Source organism: Equus caballus, chromosome 1 (assembly GCF_041296265.1).
Source record: "Equus caballus isolate H_3958 breed thoroughbred chromosome 1, TB-T2T, whole genome shotgun sequence".
Lineage (NCBI taxonomy): Eukaryota > Metazoa > Chordata > Mammalia > Perissodactyla > Equidae > Equus > Equus caballus.
This window is the reverse complement of record NC_091684.1, coordinates 58,555,183-58,570,780: the sequence shown is the minus strand read 5'-3', so window position 1 is coordinate 58,570,780 and position 15,598 is coordinate 58,555,183. Positions and strand designations below refer to the sequence as shown.

Below are 15,598 nucleotides of genomic sequence, written 5' to 3'. Positions count from 1 at the left end.
TACCAGAACTGCGTGCCTTAAAACAACAGAAGTGTCTTCTCCCACAATTCTGGAGGCCAGACATCCAAAACCAAGGTGTGGAGAGGCCAGGCTCCCTCCAGAGGCTCTAGGGGAAAATCGCCCCGCGCCTCTTCCAGCTCAGGTGGCTCCGTTCTCCGGGTGTCTCCTCTGCTTTCACAGGCCTTCCCCTCTGTGTCTGTGTCTTCTCCTCTTCCTTTCTCCCTCTGCCTTTCTCTTACAACGACACTTTCCATTCAATTTAAGGCACTCAGTTGATCCATGATGATTTCATCTCAAGATTCTGAACCTAATTTTTCCAAGATTCAGACTCTTTTTCCAAATAAGGTCATATTCACAGGTTCTAGGACATGAACATATCTTTTTGAGGGGGGCCACCATACAACCCACTCCAGAGCTCACCCGTCAGAGTCAGAAGTCAGGTCCCCATCCCTCTACCAACGGGCCCCCAGCGAGTTCATCTCACCTATCTGGAACTCTTTCTCACCACCTGTGATACCTCTCTTACAGGGTCAGAACTGCCGTCGCTGACTCCAGAGATCACACACCACCTTTCCAACATGAATCCAACGCATCAGTAGTTCTCAAACTGGAGACATAATTAAAGGGGAAGATTATCACAGCTCACCCTCCAAGTGTGTGAATTCTTGACTCAAGAAACTTAAGTCTGGTTCTACAGAAACTTCTTCAAGTCACAAAGCTACAAAGTTAACGAGAGAGAAGTGTTGCCTTTAGAGCAGATAAAAGGATATTATAAAGATAACCAAAAAGAAAACAAAATTCTAGAACCATGGACCCCCTTCCTCCTCCGAGATGATCCGGGTCCCGGCCCAGCCTCTCATTCATCTCCCATATCCCCAGGTTGGTGGTCTCCACACACCTCCACCAGCCCTTCTGACTCAGACTGGGCCCCGCCAACTCCTCTCACATCCCTCCCCCCGTGCCTGGCAGGCTGTCCCCCTGTCCGGGACCTCTCCCTCGGGGTGGGCCTCTCCCACACACGCACACCAACCGTCGGGCACACAGAGACTGTCCTGATTGTTGGTGAGGTCAGGGAGGTTCAGCACATCACTCAGGATTCAGCAGGAGAGAAAGTCGGCTTGGAACCGGGCCAGTCCCGTCAGAATCCCCTCAGGGACACCGCAGTGAGCTGCGGTTCCACTCCTGCTGCATGTTAGAATCCCAGGGGAAGTTTAACAATCATAGGCGTCTGGGCCCCACCCAGGTCCGCGGGATGAGCTCTGAGGATGGGGTCTGCACATGGGTACTTGTAAAGTCCTCCAGGGCAAGAGGCCTGGAGCCAGAGCCCAGGCCCACTGGCCTAGAAGGTCCTGTCTTTTGACCTCGGGAAGTGACCCCGTCTCAGAATTCAGTGCTAGACTCGGAAGCCAGCCCCCACTGCACTCTGCTCCAGCCAGGAGACTTTGCCCCAGTCTGTGACGAGCTGGGCAGGGGGCTGGCACGCTGCTCCCGTCTCTGGGCCCCCAGTGCCAGGCACAGTGTCCGGCACATGATGGGTGCACAAGAACTGACCGCCTGACCCCGAGCCCCTCTGCGGCCCCCATACTGCACCCAGCACAGCAGTCGTCCGGTAGGGGACCGAAACAGCTTGGGGATGCTGTGACTTGTCCAAGGCCACACGCCACATCCTGAGAGGGGCTCTCCAGCAGGAAGCAGGAGGGCCCTGAGCGCCGACCAGGCCAAGGCTGTTTTCCTTCTACACTCTGGGCAAATATTTACTTCCCTGCAGGCCAAGATGCAAATACCCCCGTTCTGAGAAAATCTCATGGGAAAAAAATTAAATAAAACAGCAGGCACCGCTTCCACAGTGAAAGCACTCTTGTGGGGGGGTGGGGGGGAGGATGCAAATGGGTTGTGCTAGTTACGTCCCCTCCCAAGGCCTCGGTCTCCCCAGCTGTAAAATGGGACACTTGCCCCCGTGCACCTGCTCACGGGGTTGTTCTGAGAATGCAAAGAGGGGAAGCAAAGTGCAGTGAGGCAGGCACAAGACTGCATCTCCTCCCGCGCCCCCGGGTCCCTCTCAGCAGCCCCAGCGAGCTTCTGGGCCTGCCCAGTGATGCCCGTCCTCCTGCCATCTGCGCTGATGCTTATCACACAAGACGCTCTGCTAAGAGCCCTGGAGGCATCATCCCATCCAAGCCTGGCCCCTTACCATAGACAAGGAAACTGAGGCACAGAGTCGTCTGTGACTTGTCCACAGTCACACAGCCATTCAGACCTGCTCCTCGCCCAGCCACCAAGAAGTGCTCCTGATGAAGCTGGGCCTCCTCAGCCTCCAGGCCCCAGCCTTCCCAGAGGGCATTTCTGACCTCAGCATCTAGGCCCGACAAACATCCTGTTCTGCAGTGACCCACCCTCCCTCTCCCAAGCCCATCTCCACTCCTCTCTGCCTGGCCTCCAGCCCGTTCAAGCCCCCTCCCGCCTCCTTTAAGTCTTCTCCCAGCCTCCTCTGCCGTCGGCCAGGCGGCCCGGCAGGAAACCACACATGGCCTCCAACTGGCCGCAGCTGCTTGTTTTCAGCTTCCATCTCCCGCATGGGCTGACCTCCAGGTGAGGAAGATGACAACTTAGTCTTCTGTTTTCCCCTCCTCCTGGCGGGGTGGGGCGGGGAGAGCCTAGCCTGGAGCTGAACAAATGCACGGGGGTGACTGCCACCCTGGCACAGGCAGACCCTGCCCCTGGGCTCCCGGAAGTGCTTCTCCAGGTGCTGGGACCAGCTCTCAGAGCCTTGCAGGATACTGCTAGGACAGCCTGCCTGGACCTGTGTACCCATCGTGTGGCACACAGACTCTGCTGGCGCGCCACGAAAGCCCAGGAACTAAGAAGTAGGAAGGACCCAACCCCTGGGAAAGGCCACGTGCACTCCCAAGGGGGTGGATTTCTCGGCCCAAGGGCAGGGCCACAGCCGTCTGCTCCAGGCAGGCAGAGCATCCCCAGCAGAGAGCAGCCTCCTCTGACGAGATGGATGCCAAAAGTCCTCATCACATCTTATGTCCCAGCTACCCTGAGTTCTGCAAGGCTCCCCAGGTAAGTCGCCATCCCGTCGTGGACACCTACAATGTGCTGGGTACTTTTGCATCTCTCATTTTGCAGGAGCCCCCCAACAGCCCTCTAGGATATCCATACATGAGGAGTCTAAGAGGCTCAGAGAGTTGGTCCTTTTCCCAGGGACACAGCAGAACCAGCACTCAATCTGTGTCTTCAGATGACCCTGCTATCAGGCCCTGACAATTAAACCTCCCCTCAGTGACTCAGACCCCAACTCCTCGTACAACTAGGCCCCTGTCACCCTCTCCACCCACAACTTGGCCATTTTTGGGCTTCCTCATCTGCTCCAGCCATACTTGCCTACCTCAGGGCCTTTGCACTTACTGATCTCTCTCTGAGATGCTCTCTACAGGCCTTTTTTTATGGCTGGCTCCTTCTCACTCTTTAAGCCTCAGCTGAAATATCAGCTCCTCATAAAGGCCTCCTTGCCCACACCATCTAAAGTAGGAACTCCCATCTCTTCCCACTGGCCCCCTAATTTCCTCTTTAGCACCTGTCACAAGCTATGTTTATTTCCTGGTTTGTCTGTCTTCCAAGGTCTGCACTAAGCCTCTCTTGTTCATAGTTGTTTCCCAGTAACTCTCACAGGGCCTGGCATACACAGTAGGCATCAAATAACTATTGACTGAATAAGCAAACGAACCAGCCCCACCGTGGAGAGAATGGTAGGTCAAGACAACTCTCCTGCCTTCCTCTAAGATGTCGACTCAAATCCACCCACATCCAAAGGTTCTCTCTGGGAAAGGTGTATCTTTACAATCCCCTTGTCCCGGCTTACCCAGAAGACAGCTTTCCCCTGCATGTGGAGCCGGCTGGTACAGAATTTCATTATCAGTCCCTTCTCTGGTTTACTCTGAGCCCCACCCCAGGTTGGCATGTGAGTCACCCAGAGAGAAGAGGCACTGGGCAGGGGAAGGAAGGCGGGCAGTCATTACTCCTGCTTCTCAGGAACAAACAACCAAAGGCAGCGAGGTCCCAATGCAGTCCTACCCTTCAAACAATCCCTCTCTGACAGGGAGAGAAGGGTTCACGCACAGAAGCCCAGACTAAGAGCAAAGAAACTTTCTCGGGGCCTTAGTTTGCTCATCTGGAAAATGGGTGCATCAGAAGAGTCTCCGAACCCCTTCCAGGGCTGCCTTCCTGATTCTCTGGATTTTAAAGGCCCTGTGGCCTGGCTGGGGAGGGGAGTGGCTCTCTGTGCCCGAGGCCCCAGCCCAGTATCCTCGCCTCCAGACCACCTCCGACAGCCCATTAGACACAGCGAGCAGTTCGCCAGCATGAAGCCTACCTCACTTTCTGCTTGAGTTTCACTCTTTTCTCTGTGAAATGTTTGCCTAGAACAAGAGGAAAACGGACCTGCCCAATGCATCAAGCACAATAAAAATTAAGGAAATAAAATATGTACATATACGCACAAGGAGATGTCCGAGTGGGTGTTTACTCACACATCACAGTGGTTCTCTCCTGGTGGCAGAACCGAAGGTGACTTTTCACTGCACTTACCTGAATTGCTTGAAATTCCTGTTTACTATATGCACACATTATTTTCTCCAAAACAATAAGCCTCTTTTCAACGCTTAGAAATTCCTGCAGGAAACTGAATCTCCCTTCTCTGTCTGGCTTCATCTGGTGCTTAACTGAGAGGCCGGCTATCTGGCTCTTTGCAGAAATGCTGTCCTCCACCCACAGCCTGAGCCCTGACACAAGGGAGGGACCACAGCAGGCTGGGGGTGGGGGGTGGGGAGTGGAGAAGGGGGGCAAATAAAGGTCACAGAAACCCAGTGGAGAAACTGGAGTCAGGCAACCTGGGTCCTGGTCTCAGTTTGTCACTAACTGGCACTGTGGGGTCCAAGCGACTCCTTGCCTCTCTCCAGGCCTGTGTTCTCCTTGGTAAAATGAAAAGGTCACACTGGAGGTGCCTTGAAGGGCCCCTCTAGTTCTCAGTCTATGGTTCTCAGGCACCTAGAAGAACACAGAGGAAGGTAGGACAAGGCTGGCTAACCCTGAAGCAGCTGACGTGGTGTTTATCACGTGCCAGGCATTGCCCTACACTCTTCCTATATATCGATGCACTTAATGGTCCCAGCAACTCTCAGGTAGGTTCTAATATCACTCATTTTACAGACAAGGCCACGGAGGCCCACGGAAGTTAGTGCCTCAGTCACTCCACCTGTAAGTGCCGGAGTTGGGATTTGAACCCAGGCCACCTGGCCCAGAGTCCCCACTCTTAACCATTAAACTATAGGGAAATATAAAGAATCCTGGGCCAATCTTTGATAAGGGGGTCCAGCCTTGGAGAAGGCCAGGAAGAGTTAATATCGCTGCTGACACTTATTACTTCCCCCACCTACCTGTGCTGCTTCCTTCTACTCACCCCGAGTCGTTTTCTTCCTGATTAGTCAATACCCATCAGCTCTGACACTCTTACCCAATTGGAAACCCTACCTCATCGTCAAGGCAACAGGCTTGATGCTTTCTAGAGAGCCAGTGTCTCCATGATCAGCCCAGCCCACTTTGCAAATTCAAGGCCTCAGCAAACATGACCACTGTAGGCTACACACCCAGCTCAGCCTCTGACCCAGGTGCTCCCATCTCACATCCCTGCTTACAAGACACAGGTTGGGACTTGACTACCCCAACTCAACAAGCCTTCCCTGAGCGCTGTGGGCCCAGCCCCGAGGCCAGCATCTGGAAAAGGACATGAATGAGCTACAGCCCTGACCTCCAGGAGCCCACAGTCTAGCAAGGAAAAACCATCGTGTAAGCGGATCTCTGGGATACCCTGTGGTCAGAGCTAAAATTAGAGATGTGTCCCCAGTGGGCTGAGGGCACATGTGTCAGAATGATTCACCCTGAGTGGTGGGAAGGAGGCTCCGGTGCCCCGGAGTGAGCTCATTTCTCTTGGAGACATCCTCAGTGACCTACCGGAAGGAGCCCTGAACCGGAAATGAGGGGACCTGGGGGCTCATGCCTCTGCGGACTGACCCCAAAATACATCCTCCGTGGGCCCCCAGGTGTAGGAGAGGAGACTGTTGTAAGTGGGTCAAGGTGCTATTCATGCTGACTCACAAACTGAGAAAAGTTTCATTGCTCCTGATCCTTCTGATGGCATCAAGGAGCAAATCTCAGGTTTGGTGCTGGTTTCTCTTTAAGCTGCTCAAACACTTGCCAACTTGCCTTTTGGACAAAGAGGGCAGGCCTCAGGTTCACCACCTACAGCACCAGAACATTTAACTAGGATTTAGTAACGTTGTTCTGTTTTCCCTGCGCTGTATTCACTATAACTGATACCTGCTATTTTTGAAGAGGGAAAACTGGTTTCCCATTGGCAGAAGAGATATAAAGCCTCCTTGTAAAAAGAATTTAAGTCGAAAAAGTGTCTCAGTTTAAAGAAAGATAATAAATAATATTACAATTGGTATAACCTCTACCTGGGGCAATTTAACAACATCTATCAAAATTTTAAATGCACGTTCAAAAACAGGCAAAGCTGTTCTGTGCGATTAGACGTTCCAATAGAGATTGCTGCTGGAGGAAAGGGCTGGTGACTGAAGTGGGCACGGGGGGCTTCAGGCTTCTGCTGTCCATTCTGTCGATTGACCTGGGGTCTGATTACACAGGGTGTTCGCTTTGCAAACATTCATCAGGCTGTATACACCTATGATGGATGCATCTCTGTATGTATGTTACACATTCACTTACCCTCTAACCCAGCAATTACACTCCTAGAAAATACCCTGCAGACATAGACATATGTGGGCAAAATGACACGCTCAGAGAGGCTCACTGCAGCAGTGTGTGCAGTAACTAAGGGTTGGAAACAACCTGAGTGCCCCAGCTGGAGACTGGCTGAATTCATTCTGGCAGGGCCCACAGGGATTTTTTTTTTTTTTTTAAAGATTTTATTTTTCGTTTTTCTCCCCAAAGCCCTCCAGTACATAGTTGTATATTTTTAGTTGTGGGTCCTTCTAGTTGTGGCATGTGGGACACTGCCTCAGCATGGCTTGATGAGCGGTGCCACGTCCGCGGCCAGGATCCAAACCGGTGAAACCCTGGGCTGGCGAAACTCTGGGCTGCCAAAGTGGAGCGTACGAACTTAACCACTTGGCCATGGGGCCAGCCCCTATCCCACAGTGATTTTTATGCAGCCATCAAACAGAACAAGGCAGCCTCTAGCAGAACTCCAAAATGTATACGGATTTAAATGTAAGTGAAAAGGTAAGGGCAGAACAGTGTATAGTGTGCCTCCTTATGTGTGTGTGTGGGGGGGGGAATATATAATACATGCACACATTTGTGCCTAGGGCATCCTATGTCTAGGATATTCTCTCAGGAAAGAATCACAGAAACTGATAAGAGAGGTCCCCTCTGAACAGGGCAGGCCAGGGACAGGGCAGAGCCACCAATGACTACACTTTCATACTTTTAAATTTTGTACAATATCCTTGTATTTCCTATTTGATAATAAGTTTTAAAGCAAAAAGTCTACAGAAGGCGCATGGCTATGGTAAAACTTACTGCCTCTTCCAGACCTAAAGACAAGATGAAAGTGTTAGCACTCTGTGCTTATAAAGCAAGTAACCCTTGGCCCCACTCCTCCTCCCCAGCGATGGCACCAGAGATAATGGGCTTTGCTGTAATGGCTTCCAATCAGCAGCACACCTGGCCCAGGACAAATTACTCATTCACCCTGGGCCTCCGCCCTGCAGTCAAACTCTGGCCCTTGAGCTGCCCTGGCAGAACCGGCAGGTGGCTGAGTTCTTGGCATGGGCGGGGAGATTTCCAAGCAGAAATACCTCCAGGGATGGGAAGTTAAGGGTTTGGTACAGCGATCTCAGGTGGCTGGAGAGGAAGGATTCTAAGTTCTGAGTCCCACCCTGCCCCACGAGAAGCAAAGCAAGGGCCAGATGGTGGTCTTCTCTCGTGGCTACAGGGGACAGTGACAGAACAAGGCCTTGAAACTTCGAGTTCTGTTTTAACTGCATAACTTACGTTTGCATAGGACTTGGCTTGCCCACATGTCACCATCTCCCCATATTACTAACCTAAAAACAATCCAATGAAGTGTGGGGCCGGGTATCAGTTACCCATTTTACAGATGGGAAAATAGGGGTGCAAGGAGGTTCAGAGGTTGGTCAGTGATCACATAGCATAGCAAGAGAAGGGGTGAAGCCAGAAAGGGAACCGCCACCTTCTGACTCCCGGTCTTCCCTTATGTTTCCACCTCCCTACCCATGAACCTTAGCCTCCCAACTCTGACCCACAGAGTGAAGAGCTCCCGAGGCCAGACAAGCAAGGGGCAGGCAAAAAAAAAAAAAATCCCAGAATCAGGGGCAGGCCCGGTGGTGTAGCAGTTAAGTTCATGCACTTTGCTTCAGCAGCCTGGGGTTTGCAGGTTCAGATCCCAGGCATGGGCCTATGGCACTGCTTATCAAGCCATGCTGTGGTGGTGTCCTACACACAAAATAGAGGAAGATGGGCACAGCTGTTAGCTCAGGGCCACTCTTACTCACACACACGCAAAAAAAAAAATCCCAGAATCAGAATCGAGGTTGCCTATGAGGCCATCTAGACCAGTAGTTTTCAACCCTGACTACACATGAGCATCACCTGGGGAGCTTAAGTAAGTTTAAATAAATATTTATGTCAGGGCCCAGGTATCTGTAATGTTCCTAAGTTGCTTCTGATCCTACTTTGGGAGAGAACCACTGAATGATAGCTCAAATCACCCCCATCCCAGTTCCACACACAACCTTCTGCCTCCCTGGAACTTCTGCCAAGAGGTCCGTGCTCCATCCTCTGGACCCCAAACTCCCTGCTCATCTCTCTGCCACCTTACCTAGAGTCAGGTAACTGGACTAGGACAGGAGCAAGTCAATTAACAGCTCTGAAGCCCCAAACAGGGAAGTGACTTGCCTAAGATCTCCCAGTGAGTCAGTAACAGAACTAGAATCTGGATCTCTCGACCAGGCAAGGTCACATCACAGAGGATTCACAAGGAAAGCCAAGCCTGATGGCAGACTTAGCAGTTCCTACCAGCAGAACGGATGCAATGAGGGGCCGAGGAGATCAGGAGTGTGGTGTTTTGAGGAGGATGGGTGTTGGTGACCCCCCTCAGGCCCCTGAGCAAGTCTTCCCTGTGGCATACTGAGGCAGGGGGCTATTCTAGAGTGGCAGGGCTGGGACCACAGAGCCGAGAAAGATATCCTCATTTCTAGGAGAGGCCCAGCCTAGTCTGAAATCTCCATAAAGAAATCCAGTCTCAGGGGCTGGCCCCGTGGCCGAGTGGTTAAGTTTGCGCGCTCCGCTGTAGGCGGCCCAGTGTTTCGTTAGTTCGAATCCTGGGCGCGGACATGGCACTGCTCATCAGACCACGCTGAGGCAGCGTCCCACATGCCACAACTAGAAGAACCCACAACGAAGAATACACAACTATGTACCGGGGGGCTTTGGGGAGAAAAAAGGAAAAAATAAAAAAAATCTTTAAAAAAAAAAAAAAAAAAAAGAAATCCAGTCTCGTGCGTCAGCTTACCACGAGGCCCAGCTTCCCTGCCCACATCAGTAATAATGGTTCACACTTCTTGAGCTCCTGGCTGGTCCCTAAGCTAAGTACTGTACTTGGCCTATTTCATTTAATCTCCACAGTCATCCTAAAAGTTGTATATAATTACTGTCTCCATTTGCAGATGAGGAAACTACGGCCTAGGGAGTTGAAGTAACTTCCCCAAGATCACTCAGCTAGAAAGTGGTTGTAGCAGGATTTGAAGCCTGGTTCACGTCCAACCACTCCCATCCTGGCCCCCAACAAGACAGAGGATGTAAGCTCAGTGGGTGGGAAATAGTTACTGAGCACCTAGGAGTGCGGGACACCTTCCCAGATGTCGTCTGGAGGAATCCTCATGGCTACACTGCGGACAAGGCACACACCCTCCTTCCGCCCAAGAGGAAACCAAGGCACAGTGGGGAAGCATCTTGCTCAGGGGCATCAGCAACTAAATTGCGGACAGGACCAGGAGTCCAGGCCTCCCAACTCGGACCACAGAGCCTGACCACTCCTTCTCCGCAGGCTGATGGGGAGGCAAACTCGGCAATAACTGGCAAGAGCGGAGGGGGGTCGGGGGGCGCTGCCAACGCCTAACCACGGCCTACCGCACCAACGGATGCGCAGGGACTCGAGGACCAAACCGCTGTCCAGGTGCACACAGGGGAGCCACGTAGCGCTCCTTTGTCGTAGCCAACCAGCTCTAATGCTCCCAACCGGGTGGCTGAAATTCAGGCTGAGCTTGGGTCGCCAGAATTTCCCGGTTCCAAAGGAGAGTAGGACAAGAAGTCAGGCGTGCACTTCCAGCGCCCTCCCTGGAGCAGCCAAGTCTAGACCCAACCCCGGGCTCGGCCTGGGGACGGTCAAGGGAGTATAGGCGTCCCCCCTCCCCTCCTGGGGCCCTGCTAGAGTCACTCACCCAAAACACTGTGGAGTAGATGGTGAGTGAGAACTTGAGCCAGAGGTAGGAGAGGCGCGCGCAGTAGCGCACCTGCTCCGAGTCCCCGCGGGGCATCCTGGACACTCCCGGCGCGGGGCTCCGGGGCTAGGTTCTTAGCTGTGAACAGCCCCACCTGCGGCTGCCTGCCGGCTGCCGGGCTACCCGCCCCGCCACCGGCGCTCGCTCGGCGACTGACATCTGCGAGCTGCAATCACAGCGCCGGGCCGGGACCAGCCAGCACCGGCGGCCAATGCGCATGAGGCAGCAGCCCAGCCTCTGGGAGGGGGCGGGCCGGGGGCGGGGCTGCGACCCGGGACCCACTGGAGGCAAAGGGAGGGGAAGAGAGGGGAGAGGGCGAGGATTTTGCAAACGAGGTCGCGTGCAACTTTAGAAACTCCTGTGCTGCCGGCGCGGAGCGGGGCGTGGGAGAGTGTGTACTGAGGAGCGCTAGGCAGAGAGCGCGTGTGCCTGATCCGGGGTACATAGAAATACGCGCTTTCCACCGTTGTCAAGAGGAAGGACTCTGGGAAAAGGGCAGGAAGTAACTGCTAAGGTGTTAAAAGTGTGCAAATGAGTGGGCAAGATGTGAATGGAATAAGGAAGTGGAGTTGCTCAGCCTATGGGGAGCTGAGGGAGGGCCACATCTAGGAAGATGCAGCAGACCAGGGTGGGGCTCAGGGGCCCCCATAGAGTCGGGCCCGGAGTTTCGTTTTGTAACACATCCCCTGTAGGCGGCCTTTCCCCAACTAGTCTGCGGGAATCCCCTTCTGTGTGGCCAGGTGAGATCCCAACCCTGCCCTCAGGGGCAGCCTCCTCTGGAAAGACCTCCCCTACATCTATCCTCAGGCCCGGTCAGTAGCCTCTTCCTTGCACACACCCAGCCCAGGTCTGACCCAACCTGGCCTCTTCTCACTGGGCCTTTCTTCTGCCTGGGGTCAGAGCTCTCTGCCTGGTGGTGTCTGTCCCCACACTAGATGGCCCAGCTTGACTCACTGCTGTTTCCTTGCCTCCCAGGCCTAGCTCCCCCAGGAGCTTTGGAACCAGGCAATCAGTGTTTGCGGCACTCAGTAATTAAACGTGTGGCCCAGAGGTCATGAGCTGGAGGCAGTGCTGGGTGGGGTCCCTGGTGGTGACTGCAGGAATGGCACCCTCATCCAAGTCCCCTACCCTGGATTCCCAAGCCTCCTGTGCACACACTCCTGGAGAGAGACAGATGTACCGAGACAGGGACCAGGCCGGCTGCAGCCCCTCGGGCTCTGCCCTAGAAGAAGGTAAGGTTGGGGGGGAGGAGGGAAGCAGTGCCCTGCCCAGAGAGGTCAAAGGGAGCCAGTTTCCCGGTACAGAAGGAGCCAAGGGTAGAGCTTCTGCGGCAGGTCACCTGCAGGTGAATAACCCAGGGCTCAGAAGACACCTTACCACAGTGGTAACAGCTGTCCTTTGAGGAGGAAGAAGCTCACTCTTTACCCCTCTTTGGGGCCCAGCTTCCCTCCCCCAGTGCTGCAGAGCTGGTTGCACCCCCTCTGAGGTGCTGGTCTTCATCCCCTGGAGGGCTAGTGCAGCACCTCCCCCTCGGAGGCCAGTGGGCTCCCTCTCCCTGGGGTGGGCCTCCTAGCCTCCTTTCCCACTCAGCTGTTCTTTCAGTTGCCCCTGGTCTATTTCTGGCCTCCCTAGGGAGCAGCACCTTCTCTCCTCATTCAAATCTCCCCTGGGGACTCACAGGCATCTAAGGGCCCCTCTTGCTCTCTTGGAGCCCCGTGAGATGCCCTGAGGATGAGGCTGAGACAGCCCTGCAGAGGGAGCCTGGAGCTCTTTGGGGCCAGCACAGCTTTCCTGGACTCCTGAGCTCCTTTGTTGTCCCTCCCACCCCAACCTGACCCCAAGCACTATGAGCTGCCCCTCAGCCACAATTACAAACACTGAGACCTCAGAAGAAGTGACAACCTATTTTCCACTTGTCCCTCCTTTTACCAGGAGCTCTGGGCTGGGGGTCAGCAGGCCTGCTGCTAATCCTGATTTTGCCGTTAACTTTTGTGAGACTGTTAGCATATGTGGCATAGACAGTGTGACATACAGGCATGAGTGTGGCCCTGGCTGCAGTTTAGCACCACCTGGTGCACTTTAAATGTATCCTGATACCCAAGCCTCATCCCAGTCAAGTCAGAATCTCCACCAACAAGGACCTGGGAACGAGTATTATTTAAAGGCCCCAGGGAATTTCTAAAGTGCAGCCAGGACTGAGCATGACAGTCTAGAAGTGTCATGAGGGTGAGGTGGTCAGCCAGCATTCTATCAGAAAGGCCACACTCCAGACGTCACTCAGCCACAGTGGAGTGCTGATAAATGTTTGATAACTGGGGACCCTGGTACCTACTTCCATAGTGTAAATACCTCCACCGTGTCTGATTTCAAGTTACCAACTTGAAGTCAATGAACCTGGGAGTTAAAAAGAGACATGCGCAGTCACATGCAACCAGCTCAGCGCACTCTGCAGCTCTCCATATCTCAATCCTTCCCCCCAACACACTCTACTGATTAGCTCAAGAGAGCCATGATGAAGGCATCAGTGAAATTCCTGGTTTATTAATCAGCATAGCAGGTATCAGAAATGAGCGCTCCTTTGGTGAAATTAATAGTACTCAAAATATGTAGATTGGCTGAAATGGGTGAGGTTCACCACCCGTTCCTTGTTCAGAGGAAAGGGATCTCATTTAAGGATGATGCTCAATCCTTGAGGGGTGCCCTGTCCCCAGGTCTTCTGGGTGCAGGGCGTGACCATCAGTCTAACTGAATCCTGCCTTGCGAATGTTGTGTCTTCCTTGAGTGAAGCCTTCCTGCAAAGTGGTAGAACCCCTGCAAGGACAGAGGGCTCAGCCTTCACTGCCTTTGCAGGACAGATCGTATGAACAGGTTTTGTGGCTACTGGCCAATGTCTGTTTGTTCGAGAGGTGTTTGTTTGGACAGCAGAATTTGTTCTGAGATCTATTTTCATGACACCTGGCAGGGAGATCGTAGGGGACATAACTAACCCTCACCTTGAGAGGCTACTACTGTTTATGAAAAAGAACCTCAGAATGGGCATGACCACCCTGGCTTGCATAAGTTTGCATTCATGCTGCTGAGCAAGTGACTCTGTCTGTGCCTCTGTTTCCCTGTCTGTGAAACCATGAGGGTGGACTGTGTCTCTTCTAGCTCTGACAATCTTAGCTATAGTCCTCACAGTCAAATCAGTCAGCAAATGTATACTGAGCTTCTCCTAGGAGTCAGGTCCTGCCCCAGGCTCTGGGATACGGTGTAAACCAGATAGACAAGAGCTCCTATTCTCTTCCACTGGGGAGTCAGGGGTTGTGGGGACACGCAACACATAGGAGAACGAATACATGAAAAGGGTAATTTCGAGTACTGATATGGGCTAAGAGCTGGGAGAAGCGCTTCCAAGTGGAAGAAGCAGGAAGTGCAAAAGCCGAGAGAGAAAAAGCTTGGAGAGTCCATGTGGCTCATGCAGGGGACAGCAAAGAGGGTGGGGTCAGAGGAAGAAGCCTTGTAGCTTTGGCATACGGTTTAGATTTATGTCCAGTTTCAGTGAGGGCCCCTAGTAGGTTTCAAACAGGGATGTGATACAGAATCTGCTTTATGTTTTAGAAGGCTGCTGGAAGCAAGATGGATAGGAGGGGGCCAGGGCTGGGGGCAGGAAGGCTGGTTAGGAAGCCATAGGGGCAGTCTCAGAGCAAGAAGGTTGTGGCTTGGACTAGGGGCACACCCCTGGAAATGACAACAGAGAGTTGCACTGGGGATATATCTGGGAGTTGGAGCCAAGAGGGCTTATAGAGAGACTGGGTGTGGAATGTGAGGAAAAGAGAAATCACGGATGATCTCAACTGTTTTTGCCTTGAGCAACAGGTAGATGTTGCTGTCATTTACAAAGGTGAGGACGATCAGGAAAAGTGGGAGTAGGGGGAGGTTATGTCCAAAATCAATTACTTTGTTTGGCCATTTAATTTTTTGAGATATCTTTTCAAAATCCAGGTGAAGTTGAGAGTCATCAGGTCAATTTAAACCATGAGCCTATGTGAGATCATCTAGGGAGAAAATGTAGCAAGAAAGGAGAAGACAGACAAAGACAGACCCTGCGGCCTCCGACATTGAGAAGAGAGAGGCGGCAAAGAAAACAGAGGCGGTATAGCCACCAGTGAAGGAGAAGGAAAACAAGGCCAGTGAGGTGACAGGGATGCCTGAAGAAGAAGGGCTTCAAGAAGTTCAAGGAGATGTGGAAAAGGATTTAGTGTCCTGAGGACTCCCCTTAATAGTGAGGCTTTGACTATGTCCTGAGAAGTCAAGTGGGGGCAGACAGAGAATTGACCAGTGGCTTTGCAAGATGCCGGTCACTGGTGACTTTGATAAGAGCTCTGTCAATGGAGCAATGGGGACAAAAACCTGATTGGATTGGATGGAGGAGAGAAAGGAAGGGGAGGAAATGGAGGAGGCAAGTACAGACAACACAGGGCAGTGTACACTCCCAGGCAGAGCTCAAAACCACTCACATGGGTGTGCATGCATAGAAGTCTTCCCAACCCACCCAACAGCCTCCCAGGCCAAATACACAAGAGTTAGCCCCTACGTGGGAGAATTTAAATGGCCAGAAATTCTTGGCAGTTTCTCCATCAAGAGGTAGAATCTATTTTCCCGCCTCTTGAATCCGCGCTGGCCTTCTGACTTGCTTTTTACCCATAGAATGTGACAGAAGCAAGGCTGAGTTCCAAGCCTAGGAACCAAGGGGCCTTGCAGCTCCTGCTTTGGCCGCTCTTGGAATGCTGCCGCCACGAGAACAAGCCTGGCTGGTCTGCTGGAGAGACCATGTTAGGTAGAACCAAGGTTCCTGGCTGACAGCAGCCAACTACCAGACGAGTGAGTGAAACCATCTTAGATCATCCAGCCCATAACCCCAACAGCTGACTATATCTACATGAAGGAGACCAGGCACAACTAACTGTGCCCAGCCCGATGCGCCAACCTAGAGAATCATGGACTCATAC

The 15,598-nt window shown here is 52.8% G+C and overlaps 1 protein-coding gene across 5 annotated transcripts in view; it reads right to left on the bottom strand.

Moving 5' to 3' along the window:
* Nucleotides 1–10,846, bottom strand: part of TSPAN15 (tetraspanin 15) — a 53,197-nt gene extending 42,351 nt beyond the window's left edge. For 2 of the 5 annotated variants that reach the window (XM_070263016.1, XM_070263015.1), the window contains exon 1: nucleotides 10,548–10,839. In XM_070263016.1, the coding sequence (XP_070119117.1) occupies nucleotides 10,548–10,643 (96 nt within the window). In that variant the 5' untranslated portion in view covers nucleotides 10,644–10,839. Of the gene's footprint in view, nucleotides 1–526; nucleotides 608–3,865; nucleotides 3,902–10,547 lie in introns of those variants that run through there. The other 3 variants (XM_070263019.1, XM_070263023.1, XM_023644181.2) reach the window with 3 other exon arrangements.
* Between the last annotated feature and the right edge of the window lie 4,752 nt (nucleotides 10,847–15,598).